This window comes from Seriola dumerili, unplaced genomic scaffold (assembly GCF_002260705.1).
Source record: "Seriola dumerili isolate Sdu_G_001 unplaced genomic scaffold, Sdu_1.0 BDQW01000025.1, whole genome shotgun sequence".
NCBI classification, from domain to species: Eukaryota; Metazoa; Chordata; class Actinopteri; order Carangiformes; family Carangidae; genus Seriola; species Seriola dumerili.
The window spans coordinates 23,479,657-23,495,381 of NW_019174280.1; the positions used below are offsets into that span (position 1 = coordinate 23,479,657).

Consider the following 15,725-nt stretch of genomic DNA (forward strand, 5'->3'; position numbering starts at 1 on the left):
GTGTGTGTGTGTGTGTGTGTGTGTGTGTGTGTGTGTGTGTGTGTGTGTGTGTGTGTGTTGGATCCTGCTGGGTGGTCGAACTCTGCAAACAAACACACGACTGGCCAATGCCCACAAAGACCGCACAGCCTCCACATTTATCCCATTTATTCCCCCTGAACACTTTATAATGGCCTGACTGACACATACACACACACACACACACACACACACACACACGCACACGCACACGCACACTCTGCTGGGAATACATGTGAGGCTGCTGGGAGTTGTCATGGTATTCAGACTGCAGCCTTCAATAGTCTTTATATTCATGACCACACACACAGTTTAACACATTTCACTGGGCGACATGTAAAAACACCTGAGTGGATTTAAACACGATTCATAGAATAAAAAATGTAACTTATCAAATTTGTAGTAAAACAAAAAACAAATGTGTAACATTACAGATAATAACATTGCAAATTTACAAAGTGTCATAAATTAGAATAGAAACAAGTAAAGTTCAATTAAATCAATTCAATTCAAAATCAAAACAAAGATTTAATTAAATAAGATAAATAAAATCAAAATAGATAAAGTAAACGTAACTAGAAAGAAAAGAAAAGAAAATATGTAAAAATCAAAATACCAAAAATAAAATAAATATGTTATTAAAAAGAAATTGAAAAACAAAAAAAGTATTGGTAAAATGAAAACAAATGGAAATTAAATGGCACTAAAATGAAAACAGAGTTTATAATAAGACAAAATGAATCAAATGAATGAAAATGTAAATAACATTAAAAAATTGTTTAAATTAAATATATAAAAAATAAAATAACACATTGAAAGTAGAATAAAATAAAAACTGCATGAGACATAAAAAAGATAAAATAAATAGGTCTGCGGTAAATAAGACAAATGTGTCACTGATTTTTCCCAGATTCGTTTTTATTCCACTCAGACACAATAATGTGACAGTAGGTTTTCTGTTTTGGTTTATTTTTAATGTCTGCTGTGATGAAGTCGTGGAGTCATGAAATTATTTGAAACTTCTTAAAAACCTTTTTTTGGCATTTATTTTCCCACTAAACTTGATTTTCAATGAAAAATAATTTTATCATCCACTGTACTTACACTAACACACAACATCACACACTGGGGTCCTAAATGTCTCCTAATCAGAAAGAAATTAAATATTATTTAATCCTAAAAACACAAAAAATAAAATGACAAATCTTAGTTCCCCTCAGAAATTCTTTAATCTGACATTTTAGAAACATAAAAAAAAATCCCTCAGGCAGCTTTAGTAAGACTTTAATTTGTCCACCTTCAAACCACCCGACCCGTCTGTCCAACCCTGAGCTCAGACTGCCCCCTGCTGCCTGACTGGGGAACTACAGTCCATTCAACATGGAGAAAACTCAGTTCAGAGGTGGGAACAACATGAAGACAGGAACCTTAAAACATATAAAGAAAAAGGCTAAAGACATTTTGAGAAAGAAATTAAAGAAAATATCCAAAGAAATTAGATGTTTTGTTTGTCTGAAAAAATTAAAAGTGTTACATTTTATTATTGATAAAATAAATGAAGAATAATCAGAGTAGAGATTATTCTTAATTTATTTTGAAAAGGTTTGCAGGAAATTGTGCGTGCAATTATGACGTTTTTACATTCTGCAATTTATTCTACTAAAACTAATCTTTCTATAATCACTCGCTCCTGTGAACAAATATTTATCCATCTTTATGTTATTATTGAAAACTTTATTCTTCACATGTTGAAGTGTTTGTTTACTTGTCGACAAACTCTCCATCTTTACAATGTCAGGTGTGCTGAAAAGACACTTGTTAAATTGGAAATGAATTGGAATCAGCTGACAGGAAGTGGATCAGTGAAGACATGAAACGAGCTGATTGGTGTCAAATTCCCTGGAAAACTGTAATGCAGGAAATGTCCAGAAGGAGGCGCCATTGCATTAGAAATACACAGAGAAGTCCCCACACTGCTGATAAATCTGTCTGTGACCTCAGAGTGTTTTTAATGTGACTGTGTCATGTGACGAATCAGCTGGTCTCAGGAAATGGTTCATGAGTTTTTGAGTGTGATGTCACTTGATGGACGACTGTTCACACAAACATCTCGTCCAGGCCGCTGACGGGAACCATCAGGAGGAGTTTAGTCTACGCACTTACTAGCTTTCTTTCCCAGAGCTTTCTGTCATCCTGTGACCTCAGTGAACTTCAGTCTCGTCGTATATGAATATGTTACTAACATGTGTCTGTTGATCTTCTCTGGTGCCAGGTGTGAACGTCCTCCTGACGCCGCCTCAGGTCCCTTCACTGAGAAGATGAAGACGTTCAGACAGCTGAGAGACAAACGTCCAGGTTCATCAGAGGATGAATCAAACTGTTTGAAACATCCATCAGAGTTTACAGACCTGGTGTATTTACTGTCACTGTGTCTCTCTGGATATCATCCTGTTCCCACATGGAGGCTACTAACCTGGTGCATGGATTATAGATGGGGCCTGCCGCCACAGGTCCAGGAGGTCCAGGAGGTCCAGGAGGTCAAGGAGGTCCAGGAGGTCCAGGAGGTCCAGGAGGTCCAGGAGGTCAAGGAGGTCCAGGAGGTCCAGGAGCTCCTGTGTCTCTGTGTGAAGTGACTGTTAACATTTCTTCTTTGAAAGTCACGGAGCTCAGATCAAAGAGAAAAAAACAATGAATTTAAAGAGAAACAAAACAACCAACAACTTAAAGAGATAAAATGATTAAAGAGACAGAAAATGAACTTACAGAAATATAAAATGACAAAAGGATGGAAAACAAAGACACAAGACAATAACAACAGATGTTGTTTTGTCTCTTTCAGTCTTCTGAGCATCATCTGTCACTTTAATCTTCCTGCTTCCTCTCTCTCTCTCTCTCTCTCTCTCCTACAGGGTGTGGTTTCAGGTGTGTTCAGGTGTTACAGCTTCATGACACACTGTGAGGATTTTTATTCAGATCATAGTTTCTGTGTTTTACAGACTCTGTCCCTGTGTCCCTGAAGCAGCCGCAGTAACAGCTGATTGTCCCGGGCTGTGTCTCCTCCAGTCAGTCTGTGATGATGTGTTCAGTGTCAACATGTAAACCACAGAACGAATGAAAACGCAGCTTTAAAACGCACCAAAGAGCCCTTCAGGAACCCTCGTTCTTCTGGGCGCCTGTCTGCTCTGCAAACAGGAAATGATGACATGGTTTCCACCCGGAGGAGGAGGAGGAAGAGGAGGAGGAGGAGGAGGAGGAGGAGGAGGAGGAGATGATGATGGCTCAGAGTCTCAGGCTGCAGACGTAGCGCTGGATGGTGGAGCGGTGAGACACAGTGCACGGCAGCTGATGGGTGAGACAAGACAAACTGAACTTTTACATTAAACAGAGTCAGAGAGAGAGAGAGAGAGAGAGAGTCCATGTCAGAGCAGGAGGAGGTCTACTCTGTGTTTTCAGAAAGACGAGCTTCATGGAGAAAAGACGTGTCAAATGTAATTTAATGGAAACTTGGATGAAGTGAAGATGTGATCTCCTTAATCAACAATAATTCAGGAAACATGATGATGATTTTCATTCCAGTGCATCTGAGGAAAGTTAAAAACTGTACAAAACTGTATTTACTGTGGCACTTAAAGTTTGTTAAATGTCTAAATGTGCAAAAGAAAGAAAGAGAGAGAGAGAGAGAGAGAAGGCCTGATGCTTTTCCACAAACAGCAGCTGCTGCAGAATTTCACATATTTCTTATTTTCTAATTCATGATTTCGGCACAGACTTTCTTTCTGTGGTTGTTTCTAATTTTAGCTGATTGTTTTTGCATCTTTGACTCAGTGAGATGAAACTGAAAACACACTGCTGAGTGAAAACATCATGAACTGGCTTCAGCTTTTCAGAAACTAATTACAGAAAAAATGGAATACAACTGTATTATTATTTTAATTATTATGATTATTATCGTTTTATAATAACTATAATAATAATAATAATTATTATTATTATCATCATCATCATCATTATTATTATCATTATCATAATTATGATCTTAAAAATATATCATTATTATTATTATTATCAGATCCATATTTTCTGCAGTTAAAGTTTTGTTAAAATGAAGCAGGTCAGTGTTTTCAGTTCATCAGATGAGTTACACAGAAAAACTCGGTCAGACTCTTCAATGATCAGAATAAACAAATAAACTGCTGAGTAACTACAGCAAATATAAACTGACAAAAACAAGATCTTTTCTTCCTGAAGCAGCTTTATTTTTACAGATCTGAGATTTAATTATATAAGCTCATTTAAATCTTACACTCTCTATAAAATTTAAAGTTTTTCTGATTTTTATTTCATTCGTGTGCAATAAAATCAAAGAAAATCATCTAATAATTCTTCGTTTTTTAAATTATTTCTTAAGATTTTAATAATTACGTTTAAACAAAAACATGTTTTAAGAAGCTGCAGCCAGGTTGAATTCGTTAGTTGAATATTTAGTTGTTTTGTCATATTTCACTTTAAATTAGAGTTTAAAAAAAAAATCATAACTGAACAAAAATCAACATAAACAGAGCAGAAGGCCCTGGAACTGCAGGTGGTAAACCCCGTGTATCCTCCCTGTGTGCAGAGCAGAGCTACGGGGAGGTGAACCAGCTCGGCGGGGTGTTCGTTAACGGCCGGCCGCTGCCGAACCCGGTCCGGCTGCGGATCGTGGAGCTGGCGCAGCTCGGGATGCGGCCCTGCGACATCAGCCGCCAGCTGCGGGTCTCTCACGGCTGCGTGTCCAAGATCCTGGCCCGCTATAACGAGACCGGCTCCATCCTGCCCGGAGCCATCGGCGGCAGCAAGCCCCGGGTCACCACCCCGGTCGTGGTCAAGAGCATCCGGGACTACAAGCAGGGAGATCCGGGGATCTTCGCCTGGGAGATCCGGGACCGGCTGCTGACGGACGGGGTCTGTGACAAGTACAACGTCCCGTCCGTGAGCTCCATCAGCCGCATCCTCAGGAATAAGATCGGGATTCAGCCGAGTCAGTCCGAGGGAGACAAGCCGGCTCCGGCTCCGCTCCAGTACGGACACGTCTACCCGTACCCCCCCTACACCGGGCCCGGGGTCTCAGCCACCGGCACCAGGACCGGCAGCGGGCCCGCCGGACACGTCGGCCTGCCGCGGAACTGGCACAACATCCTGGGCATCCGAGCTTTCATGGACCCGGCAGGTCGGTGGAGACACTTTAAAACTGTTATTAACTCCTGATTTATTTAAAGTCCACATTTAAATCCTTCATTTAAACCTTTAAACATCCAGATCTGTGTCTCTAAACTCTTTAACGTTTAAAACTGCGTTTACATCCTGCCTTCAATTTAAAGCTACAAACAAACAAACAGTCATTTTATGTTCAGAAACATTTCCGGTGAGTTTTGTCCAAGTCAAATATAAAATGTTTTTATATTGTTTTTTGTTCAGTTAATTGTTGGATAGATTTATTTTCATATTTCTGCAGCTACATTATAAAGAATAAATTCCTTCAGGTTAATTGTAAATAATTCATTGTTCATGTTGTACAAAAGTTAATTTTGAATCCTGGAATCAGCCAGAAAAACGTTTTTAAATGTAGAAATCCAGGTTCAGTGAAGTTACTAAAAGTAGAATTATAAAGTAAAAATCTAATTTAATGTATTGGAAATATTACTTATTGAAAATAAACCACCTTATATAACTGCCATAAACAACTAGCTAGGCTACATAAACATTTAACATCTTAAATCGCATAATAAACAATTAATATTATTATTAATCATTATTTTCTCCTTTGTGTTTTTAATGTTTTAAAGTTTTTCTTTGTCTCTGGGTTTGAACATAATATCACATTATTATTATTATAATTATTATAATTATTATTATTATAATGGGATCTCATGGGAAATCATGGAGTAATATTTATTATATATATATATTATATATTTAACCAGGTCTGAAATCTACAACTAAAATCTTCTCCTGTTTTCTATTAATCTAATCTCATTTTATCTTTTCATTGTTCCTCACACAGTCATTCAGTTTAGTTAATACGAGAGAGAGAGAGAGAGAGAGAGAGAGAGAGAGAGAGAGAGAGAGAGAGAGAGAGANAAATCTACAACTAAAATCTTCTCCTGTTTTCTATTAATCTAATCTCATTTTATCTTTTCATTGTTCCTCACACAGTCATTCAGTTTAGTTAATACGAGAGAGAGACAGAGAGACAGAGAGAGAGAGAGAGAGAGAGAGAGAGAGAGAGAGAGAGACTTATTTCTGTCGTGGTCAGTTTTGTCTTGGTGGTTAACTGGATCCAGAACTTGTTACCATGGCAACGCTAAAAACCCTGCTGGGTCCACGTCTTTGGCTTCCTCTGTGTGATCAACATCAGTTTTTAAAGACGTTTTCAAAGCTGCAGAACTTTAGTTTGTTTTTGTTGTTTTGACAGATGAAAGTTTTTTCCTCTCAGACACAGAAACAGCAGATTGTGATTTATGCAAATGAAAAAGTGTGAAAGTGTCTGAGGGCTGAGCTGCTGGTTTGTATATGACAGGCTACTTCCCAATAATTCAAACATCATAATGTCTCTCTGGTTCTGCTTTACTCCTTAAGTCTTAAAGTCGTCACTCTAAAACATCTTCATTATGATTTGAATTTTATTGAAGAAAAATGTAAGTGACGCATAAAAAACCTCAAGTTTTCAAGTTGATGTCATGAAGCCGTTTCCCACAAACTGAGACCTGCAGCTGAAATTCAAAAACAAGACGTTGTTTCTAACTTCAGCGGCAGCAGCTGAAGTCACATCACAGAATCCATCAACAGCTTTCACACTGAGACTCACAGAAGAAACTAAACTCCTGAGACTGAACATGTGGAGAAAATAAAACATTTTTAAAAACATCTGTTCATAATGAAACTGTGGTGGAAACAGAACAGATAGTTGGAGCTGAAGTCCTTTAGTCTGACTTTTAAACTCAAGTCAGAAAATCTATTTGTATCATTTTCTGTTTCTGTCTTTATTTATTTACAGTTTATTAAATATGAACAAACAAAATGTGCAAATACAAAGATAAAGCAGAAAGAACAGTACAGAGACATGAATATTTACCTTTTAGCATTATATATTTAATGTTTAAAAATCTCTCCTATAAACTGATGAACTTGTGGATCAACTTTACCTTTTTCAAAATGTTGAAAAATTCCTGTAATTTTTATAAAAAGCAGTTTGTTTTTCACACGTTCCGATTTGATAAAATCACTTTTTCCAACAACAAAAAAAACCCATTTTTTCTTCAGGGTCACTGGTTGCTGACATCTTTTTTTAAATAGACTGGTAATTCTTCCCTTTTAAATCATATACTAAAAAAATGAATACAGTTTTTCACAAGCACACAAAGCAGAGCCAACACTCTCAGATTATTCATGTTAAATTGAATTAAGTTTAAATTGTTAATCCAGTCTACACTGTCTGTTCAGCTCTGTCTGGACCTAATGGACACTCGGCCAAAGTGGAGGACTGGACCAGTATGACCAGTATGACCAGTATGAGCAGTATGAGCAGCAGAGCGTTTCCCTCTGGAATAAATGGAGCAGAGAAAATCAACAACGAGCCGGACTTCAAATACCCACAGCAGGTAAGAGACGTACAGATCAATCAGTTATTGATCTTTAGTTTCAACTTGAATTTTCTTTTCATGCTGGTGTGTTTCCATTTGCTCGCTCTGTTTTACTTTTGAGGCACTATTTGGCTTCCTGGTAGTTTATTACCAGAGCTCTGATTGGCTACCATCATCATCCTCATCATCATCATCATCGTCATCATCATCACAGCCGTCTTGATGTTTTCCTGTTTGTTTTGGGCTGAACTACAAACAGCTGACTGTGGATCATATGGAAGATAAAAACACGAGGTGGATGTTTGTGATCAGAAAAACCTTCAGTTTACGAACAAGTAAAATAAAGGCTGTGCTTCTCCTGGTTGCCATGGTTACCTGCAGTTTAACATACACTCAGGTCTGATTTAGACCAGCTGTTCAGTATTTTTCATTTAGGACAATATTGTAAAACCAGAGTAATCACAGTATTATAAATAAAACATTTGCAAACTTTTTGTAAAGTGACAATATTTTTATGAAGTTTGAACATTTGTGGACATTTTTGGATTCTGTGACATTTATTGGCAATTTTTTAAAATAAAGGTGATTTTTGGCAAAATTAGTTCATTGGTGGAAAGTGAAGACAGTTTGGATTTAAGAACATGTTTTTCAAAGTGAGGAGTTTTTTGGACATTTTTAGAGATGTGGATTTTGGGGGATTTGAGAACATTGTAACGTGAGGACATGTCTGGAGATTTCAGTCCAGTATATTTTGGCAGGTAAAGATCCTGTTGCACAGCAGATATATATTCAGTCTTGTCCTCACAACGAAGAGACAAGAAAGGAAAAACATTCAACAGGAAACTAAATATATTGTGTCCGTCGGTCTGTTCAACGTTCTGATTGGTTGGATCGTCCAGCCTGATTTCTAAACAAACCCAATCTAATCTGCTGCTGGTTGTGAGAGTGATTTTCTTTTAACAAACATGTACGATCGTCATGTTTCTGTTTATTTCTGTCTTTTCCTCAGTCCTCGTCCAGTCTGTCTGGTTACGTCTCAGCTTGTGCGTATTCTCCACCAAACCAGTACGGTGCGTACGGAGGTCCAGCAGCCAACTACATGAACACCGGACACCACTGGCAGCCTCACTCCTCCAGTCTGGCTCCCAGTCTGGCTCCCAGTCTGGCTCCCAGTCTGGCTCCCAGTCTGGCTCACCCCGGCTCTGCAGCACCGCTGGAGGCCACAGATTTTCACATCACGACATCTTTCAAACTTTCACAAAGAGAAGGTGAGACTGACTCCTTGAGGTGTGGAAGATGTGATCCAGATGTTTTACGTCCAGAATGACAACAAACCAACCAGAATTATTTCAATAGAAGTCAGGGCCATGTTTTTGAGACATCGGTAACTCCACATTCCTCTCCCAGCCCACTGTTGATATTCACGGTTGTATTTTAGTCTTTTGGGGGCCGGAGAGTTTGTGGTCTGGCTGAAAATTACAAATCTAAATAACATCCTGTGTTGGAAGCTATAAAAACACATCTGAGGAGCTGCTGCTGTTTCTGCGCTCAACAGCCACTAATGTGTGTTTCTCAGGGAGAGGGTTGGTCGTGTTGAGTCTTTAGTTAGTAGGTTGCACATAAAGCATAAAATACAGACGATATAATGCATCATATCTGCTGCGTGTGAAGAGTAATGATGCAAACAAACCTGATAAATGTGGCTCATTCAGCTGCTGAAGAAGACAAGAAATTAAAAAGCAAAACATGCTAATGTAGGTTTAATGATTCGTATCAGACAATAAATCTCAATATGTTTCAGTGTTTTCATGCTGCAGAAAAAAAGAGTTTGACATAGTTTGAAATTTTAACTGGAAAAGAAAAGTTTGAAATAACGATTTCCCACCAGCTGTTTCAATAAAAGGATCATTATCAGTGGTGTCGCCTGAGTTCAGCAGGTTGAGGGAAACCTGAACAAAATATCTTGATAAATATCAAGTCATGAAATAAATGCAATAAATCATGATAGTATTATTCCTGTGTCTGTGGTTCCCAACCTGAGAGCTGGGTCACCTGAAAGCATCACAACTTTCTCAACAAAGAACTAAGAAATAAAGACATTTAAATTACATTCAAAAAAATGTTTTCTTCTATAATCTTTGTTTTTATAAATTGCAAATTACTTGATAGTTTTACCTTCCTGGGCTTCCGTAGCTTCTGGACTGGAGCATTTGTTGCTAAATAATTGTCTCTTTGGGAAAAACCACTGAATAGAAATTAAAGGCAGAATAGGAAACAATAAAAACAGCAAACACTCAAAAACATAAACCGTAATGAAGCAAAACAACAACAGATACCAGCCGTTAACTAAATGTTTTCAGCTTTAACCTTTTAACCTTTAAATACAAACCAACGATTATTGACATGAGAATAATAATCCTGATGAATCTGTTTTTGTTTTGTTGTGTGTTTTTCTGCAGAGGACAGGAAACCTCAGAGTCCTCTGAACAAACATCCTCTCCCTGCTCACAGATTATCTTCAGCCTCGTGACGACGCTGAGGAAACTCACAAGATGCGACGAGACGTTCAAAGACTGTCAGATTTTTACAAACCTATCCTTCTGTCTGCCTGTACTGGAACTGTAGACCCTCCAGGACTTGATTTAGTGAAGAAGAGGTGAAGGTAAAACACACAGAAATCCATGTTGGAGCTGCGTCTGTTTCCTTAAATTGCATCGGGATGGAATCATCTTGTAAAATATCTTGGCAGAGCTGGAAGTATATTTTTCTATGAATGTGCTTAATAAAGATTTAATAATGCAACAGAAAATTTATCTCAGTGGGAAAAGATTTCCAGATGTGAGAGCAGAGAAGGACGACAGATGTTCGTATAGAATTATAATGATAATAATAAAAAATATATTTTTATATGTGGATCTGTGTGTGTTCATGGCGTCTTACTGATCAATACTATTTAATACAATCTGACGTAGTGTCTCCGCACTGACAGGAGCAACAAGAGGTTCCTGGATCTGCATTGTGACTCGAAGGTTGCCGGTTCGATTCCTGGACCAACAGGATAAATCTGTGTGAGGGCAGTGAGACAGCAGCTTCTGCCCCTCCCTCCTTTCCGCAGATCAGGTGCTCTTGAGCAAGGCACGTCCCCCGGTCTGTGTGCAGCTGCTCAATGCAAACGCATCAGACTTCAGACTTCCCTGGATGAATAAAAACCCAATGAAAACAACATGTAATAGATTTTACAACAGAGTTTACAGTATTTAATATTTTAAATTCAACATTAAAACAGACTGTATTTGAAATTATGTTTGAACCTATTCTGCTCTGCATCTGTAGGAAATACCATCCTATTGGACAATGTGAAACTGTAACCACGGCAACCATTTTTGAGATGACAAGATTCACACCTCTCTCATATCTTTTAGCTTAGCATAGAGGCTAAGCTAAAAGATAGAGGAGAAACAGCCTGGAACCCCCCAAAATACCTCCTCATGGATATTTAAATTTCTTATATTTACATACAGACATCTACTTAAATTACAGTTACTAAACATTAATGTACAATATGTGAGAAATGATCCTATCAAGACATATTTTATATTATCAATAATCATCTTTTTACAGCATCTGCTTATAACAACATACAAATGTTCATTAAATGTTGTATATGCTGCTTTCACGTGTGGAAAACAGGACTGAGCTGTATATGAAAAGCAAATGCTCCTGTATGAGATGTTTTTTCCACATGTGATAAACAGGTGAAATGTGTTTGACGTGATGAATTCACTTGTGCTTTTTCACGCATTGCCACTGTAAAGAACCTGAACACATACAGGAAGTTTGTGCTCCAACAGAAGTTCATCAGAAAACCAACCAAACCTGGAAAACCGTCTCCGGTTTCACACTCATTAGCAGTTTTTCCTCTGAAGCTGAAGATTTAAAAAGGCAGAAGATGAGCCGTCAGCAAACAGCTCAAAGTCAACACAGGCCGTCCATTAAACCCTGGACCGTGTGAGTCCTGCTGAGACGCTGACTGACACTAGGTCAGTCAAACACCAGGTCATTGTTCAACACTCTCTTCAGGAAGCGTTTGAGTCATTTAGGAAGTCAGTGAAGTCCTCGTCCTCTTTTCTATTATCTGCCTCGTGTTCAGTCTGACAAACATCCACCTGGAGGAATCACAGAAACACATTCACTAACCCTAACCCGTGTTCACTGCTGACATCTGGGGAAACAACGACCCTGCTAAGTGTTTTATGATAGAGGAGATAATCAGAACTACAAACATGAGATCTGAGTTCTAATCAAATTGGATTATTAATTAGATTAACGAGGCTTCTCATAACATTTTCATTTCAATTAAATTCCTGTTCCTTTCCTGGTTATTGGACTGTAATGATCCAGCAGTGACTTCATGTCTGACCCAGTGATGGAAGCTTGTCTGTTCCCCATGCAGCCGTGTTTCACTGCATCTCATATTTTCCTGCTTGTTTGCAAAAAGAAAAAGTAAAAGAAAAACTCGCCACCAACAGAAATTCAAACTTAATCAACAGAAAGTAAAAAAAAAAAAATCAATTCTATTTGATGATGTTTGAAAAAAGGAAAAACAGAACAAAAACAGAGGGATCGAAAACAAACTTCCACCTGTGTCCTGTTTAATGTGGTAACGATATAAATGTTTTAAAAGTTTATTCGTCTTTACTAATGAAAACACGAGCAAACAAAACCTCTTTTACTGTGGTGGCCGTTAGATGATGAACTGTAACACACGTCATGTGTTCAGGTTATTGTTGCATCATAATAATAATAACAACAATAACAATAATAATAATACAATACTGCTTTACAGTAGAGAATGAAATAATGCAGTAAAGTAGAAGGACAATGAAATTAGACAATAGAAAGACAGTTGATCAATAAATATGTAAATGAAAATAAAAACTATATATAATATAATATAATAAATTGGTAAATTGGCATATATGAGATTATTTTGCTTTCCATTAAAGCTCATTGTTTTCATGCTGAACCCTCCACCCTCAGTGAAAACAGATATCCAATAACAAACTACCCGCACACTGTAATGAACACAAGAAAAAACTAACATCTTACTTGTAATAATGTCTGTTTCAGTTCGTGACAACATCGACTCCTGCACCTTTAATCACACAAAAAGCCGTTCTTGTTGTTTGTGTGTGTTGGCTGCTGTTACACTGATGTTCTGCAACATGACATTTAACCTCTCTGCCTGCTTGTTCCTCACACCCCCTGCTTTATCTCTGCCAGGTTAAACGTGTTGTAGTCTGTATTACCTCATCGCTCCCACAGACCGACCAGGCGGCGCCGCGGAGAGGAAAGTCGACTGAGCGTGAAACCGCAGGGAGCTGCCAGAATCACAAAACCTGCGCTCTGAATCGGCCGTAATTACAGCAGAGGTAGTTCATACACCCACAGTTATTTATATATTATTTATATTCCAACCTTCTTTAACTTTCATGTCAACATTTAAGATGATATTTGATCATGCAGCTTTGATGTAAATGCTCCCTGAAATAGAAATAAATTCATAAAAGTACATTAAAAACTGGTGAAGATTATCTGTTGTGGAGTGGTACATACAGTAAATGTGCTGTTGACAACCATTATTCAAGTTTTTGTTCCAAGTATAAAACAAATAATATACAACTAACCCAAACCAAGATCATTTCCTAAATCTAACCAAACAGTCCCACAACTTTAACCACAGGTTTATTATTGTTACCATGACGATGACGGTCTAGTACGCCTGTTGCTGGTAGGCCTACAGGCCTATGGGCTAAAGGTTATGGACAGATGTACATGGTTATTTAGGTTGGAGGACATGCTGTGTGTGAACACCAGCAAGTTGTAATAAAATGTGCTCTTGTTCTTCCCATTCTGCCAATATGGTGCAATCACAGCGATGAAGTGAACCGACCAACCACAGTGAAGCTAATGGGACGTGAAGCTAATATAACATTAGCAGGACTTAAGCAAATAACAATTCAATATCTGCTGACAAGGCAAAAACTAAATTGGGGCAAGTCTAATTCAACCAACACATCACAAAGCTAACATCAGCGATCCAGGATGAGCTAATCAGGCTAACATAAAGGTAACATTGGCAGGGCTAAACTACAGGCTGTCCAATATCAGCAGGGTTTTAAGTTCAAACATTATAACTTATTACCTTATAACATCACTAAAACAGGTTGCACCTCACAAACACACCTTCGTGCCTGGAGATTAGCTGTTACCAGTAAGGGTTTGTGCCAGGTTTTGTTTAGCTAACAGAACCAACTCACAAAGCTAACATTTGTGATCCAGCATGAGCTAACCAGGCTAACATAAAGGTAACATTGGCAGGACTAAACTACTGGCTGTTGAATATCAGCAGGTTTTTGATTTCAAACCTTATAACATAAGTGTTTAAGTGGAGATTCACAAATAAATAAGTTAAAATATAAACTAACGCAAACTAGTTCTTGCCTGGAGATTTGTTGTTATCACTAACTGCCGCCTTTTGTTTAGCTAACGGAGCCAACTGACAAAGCTAACATTAGCTAATATACGACCTGTTTAGAGTAAAAGAGATTTGGGCTACAGTTACATCTCCAACCTGAAACTTGATACTTACTCTGACAAATACATCATGTTAAAATACATACACTTACAATCTTTAGTGCCCTGAAACTGCATTTGTAAGTTATGCTAGCTAGTAGCCTAATGCTTCCTGCATACATAATTGATGACTCTTAATTAAAAGCTATCAGCGCTATTGATGTTCCCTAACAACCAGTTAACACAGTTACACATTAATCTATACTTGGCAAGACATTTTATAAGTTTTAATGATGCAACCTAACTCAGTAAATCACTCATTTAAAACTAGCTAGTTGGTACTAAGAACTTCAGAAGGACTTAATGTCTTAACGGCCTGGTAATATAATCAATTCAGTTCATTTTAAAGGAGCATACACTATTTATCTGTATGTTGTAAGTTAGTGTGACTTTGCCTGTTGGCTAACTGGTGCATTTACGGTTATGTTACTGTGCTCTGTGTGCCCTGTTAAATACATCCACAAAGTAAAATAATACATAACATTAAAAAGTCAGACTTAGATTGTTTGATTGTTTAGATTGTTTATGTGGTGTTACTATCACCCAGCCACTTAACATCAGCTAGCAAGACAGAAAACTACGGTATAATGATATTAGTGTGATAAACCTGTGAAGGTAAACTTCAGGTGGACTATCACCTGTAGCGATGGAGTCGGAGTGTACCAGAGTGTGACTTATCGTTCATGATCACTGATATTATCTCCACAGCTATTAATTACTGTTGACTGTTGTATTGTTGACGACTCACTCACTGGGATTCGTGACTGAGCGCCGTTATGGTTTTGTGTGAATACCTGGCTGCAGTCTTTGCCAGTGTACCGTAGCCAAACTCAAAGTGCGCCTCTGGCTAATTACTGCAAAACAACAACTTTGTGTTGCAACCCCCCCACCCCCATGTAAATTATGACGGCTTAACTTGTCAAAGAATCTCCTTTTTTTTCATCTCAGGTGATGGCAGTTTCCTCCTTCTCAGAACAGCTTTAACTTTAGTGTGAGATCTAGTTTTAAAACATGATTTTACTTGATTTTCTTTCTGTTATTTTTGGTTCTGCATCCACGTGCGCTGAAGCAAAGCCCATTGTTGGGTCCATTTCATCCCATTTAACCGTCTTCCTAAAAATGCACTGTACAATGCAGTGGTGGAACGTAGCTGAACACATTAACTCAAGTACTGATCACAATTTTGAGGTATCTTTACTTGAGTATTTTGTGTTACCTTATACTTCTACTTCACTACCTTTGGGCTACGATTGGGCAACATTAACCCTTATGAAAAAAGCACATGTGCCCCCGAATGCTTCACATATGAAATGTCCGAAAACCAAATGTGCCCTGAAAGGAAAATCAAACAACAGAGACTCTACATTGAGTGTTTTTGAGACTCTGCAGGTCTTTAAAAAGTTTCTTTATTACCTTGATAACAGGAGGTAATCTGGACAGCATCTCTGCACA

At 38.0% G+C, this 15,725-nt stretch overlaps 1 protein-coding gene across 4 annotated transcripts; it reads left to right on the plus strand.

Annotated features, from left to right (window-relative positions):
* Positions 1-3,308: 3,308 nt before the first annotated feature.
* LOC111240318 (paired box protein Pax-1-like) lies at positions 3,309-10,544 on the plus strand. Of its 4 annotated transcripts, XM_022770284.1 has the most exons (6): positions 3,309-3,367; positions 4,634-5,224; positions 7,498-7,655; positions 8,647-8,770; positions 8,807-8,905; positions 10,149-10,544. In XM_022770284.1, the coding sequence occupies exons 1-6, from the start codon at positions 3,364-3,366 to the stop codon at positions 10,295-10,297; spliced, it is 1,125 nt and encodes a 374-aa protein (XP_022626005.1). In that variant the 5' UTR covers positions 3,309-3,363; the 3' UTR covers positions 10,298-10,544. The 4 variants fall into 4 exon arrangements, with proteins under 4 accessions (XP_022626005.1, XP_022626003.1, XP_022626006.1 ...); XM_022770282.1 differs by having other exon boundaries at positions 8,647-8,905; XM_022770285.1 differs by having other exon boundaries at positions 8,647-8,905; positions 10,097-10,266.
* Positions 10,545-15,725: the final 5,181 nt, after the last annotated feature.

Excerpts from the sequence above, each read along its gene's own strand:
- LOC111240318 (XM_022770282.1), top strand. Across the intron at positions 5,225-7,497 it reads AGCTTTCATGGACCCGGCAG|CTCTGTCTGGACCTAATGGA; the intron begins GTCGGTGGAGAC and ends CTGTCTGTTCAG. Across the intron at positions 7,656-8,646 it reads ACTTCAAATACCCACAGCAG|TCCTCGTCCAGTCTGTCTGG; the intron begins GTAAGAGACGTA and ends TCTTTTCCTCAG.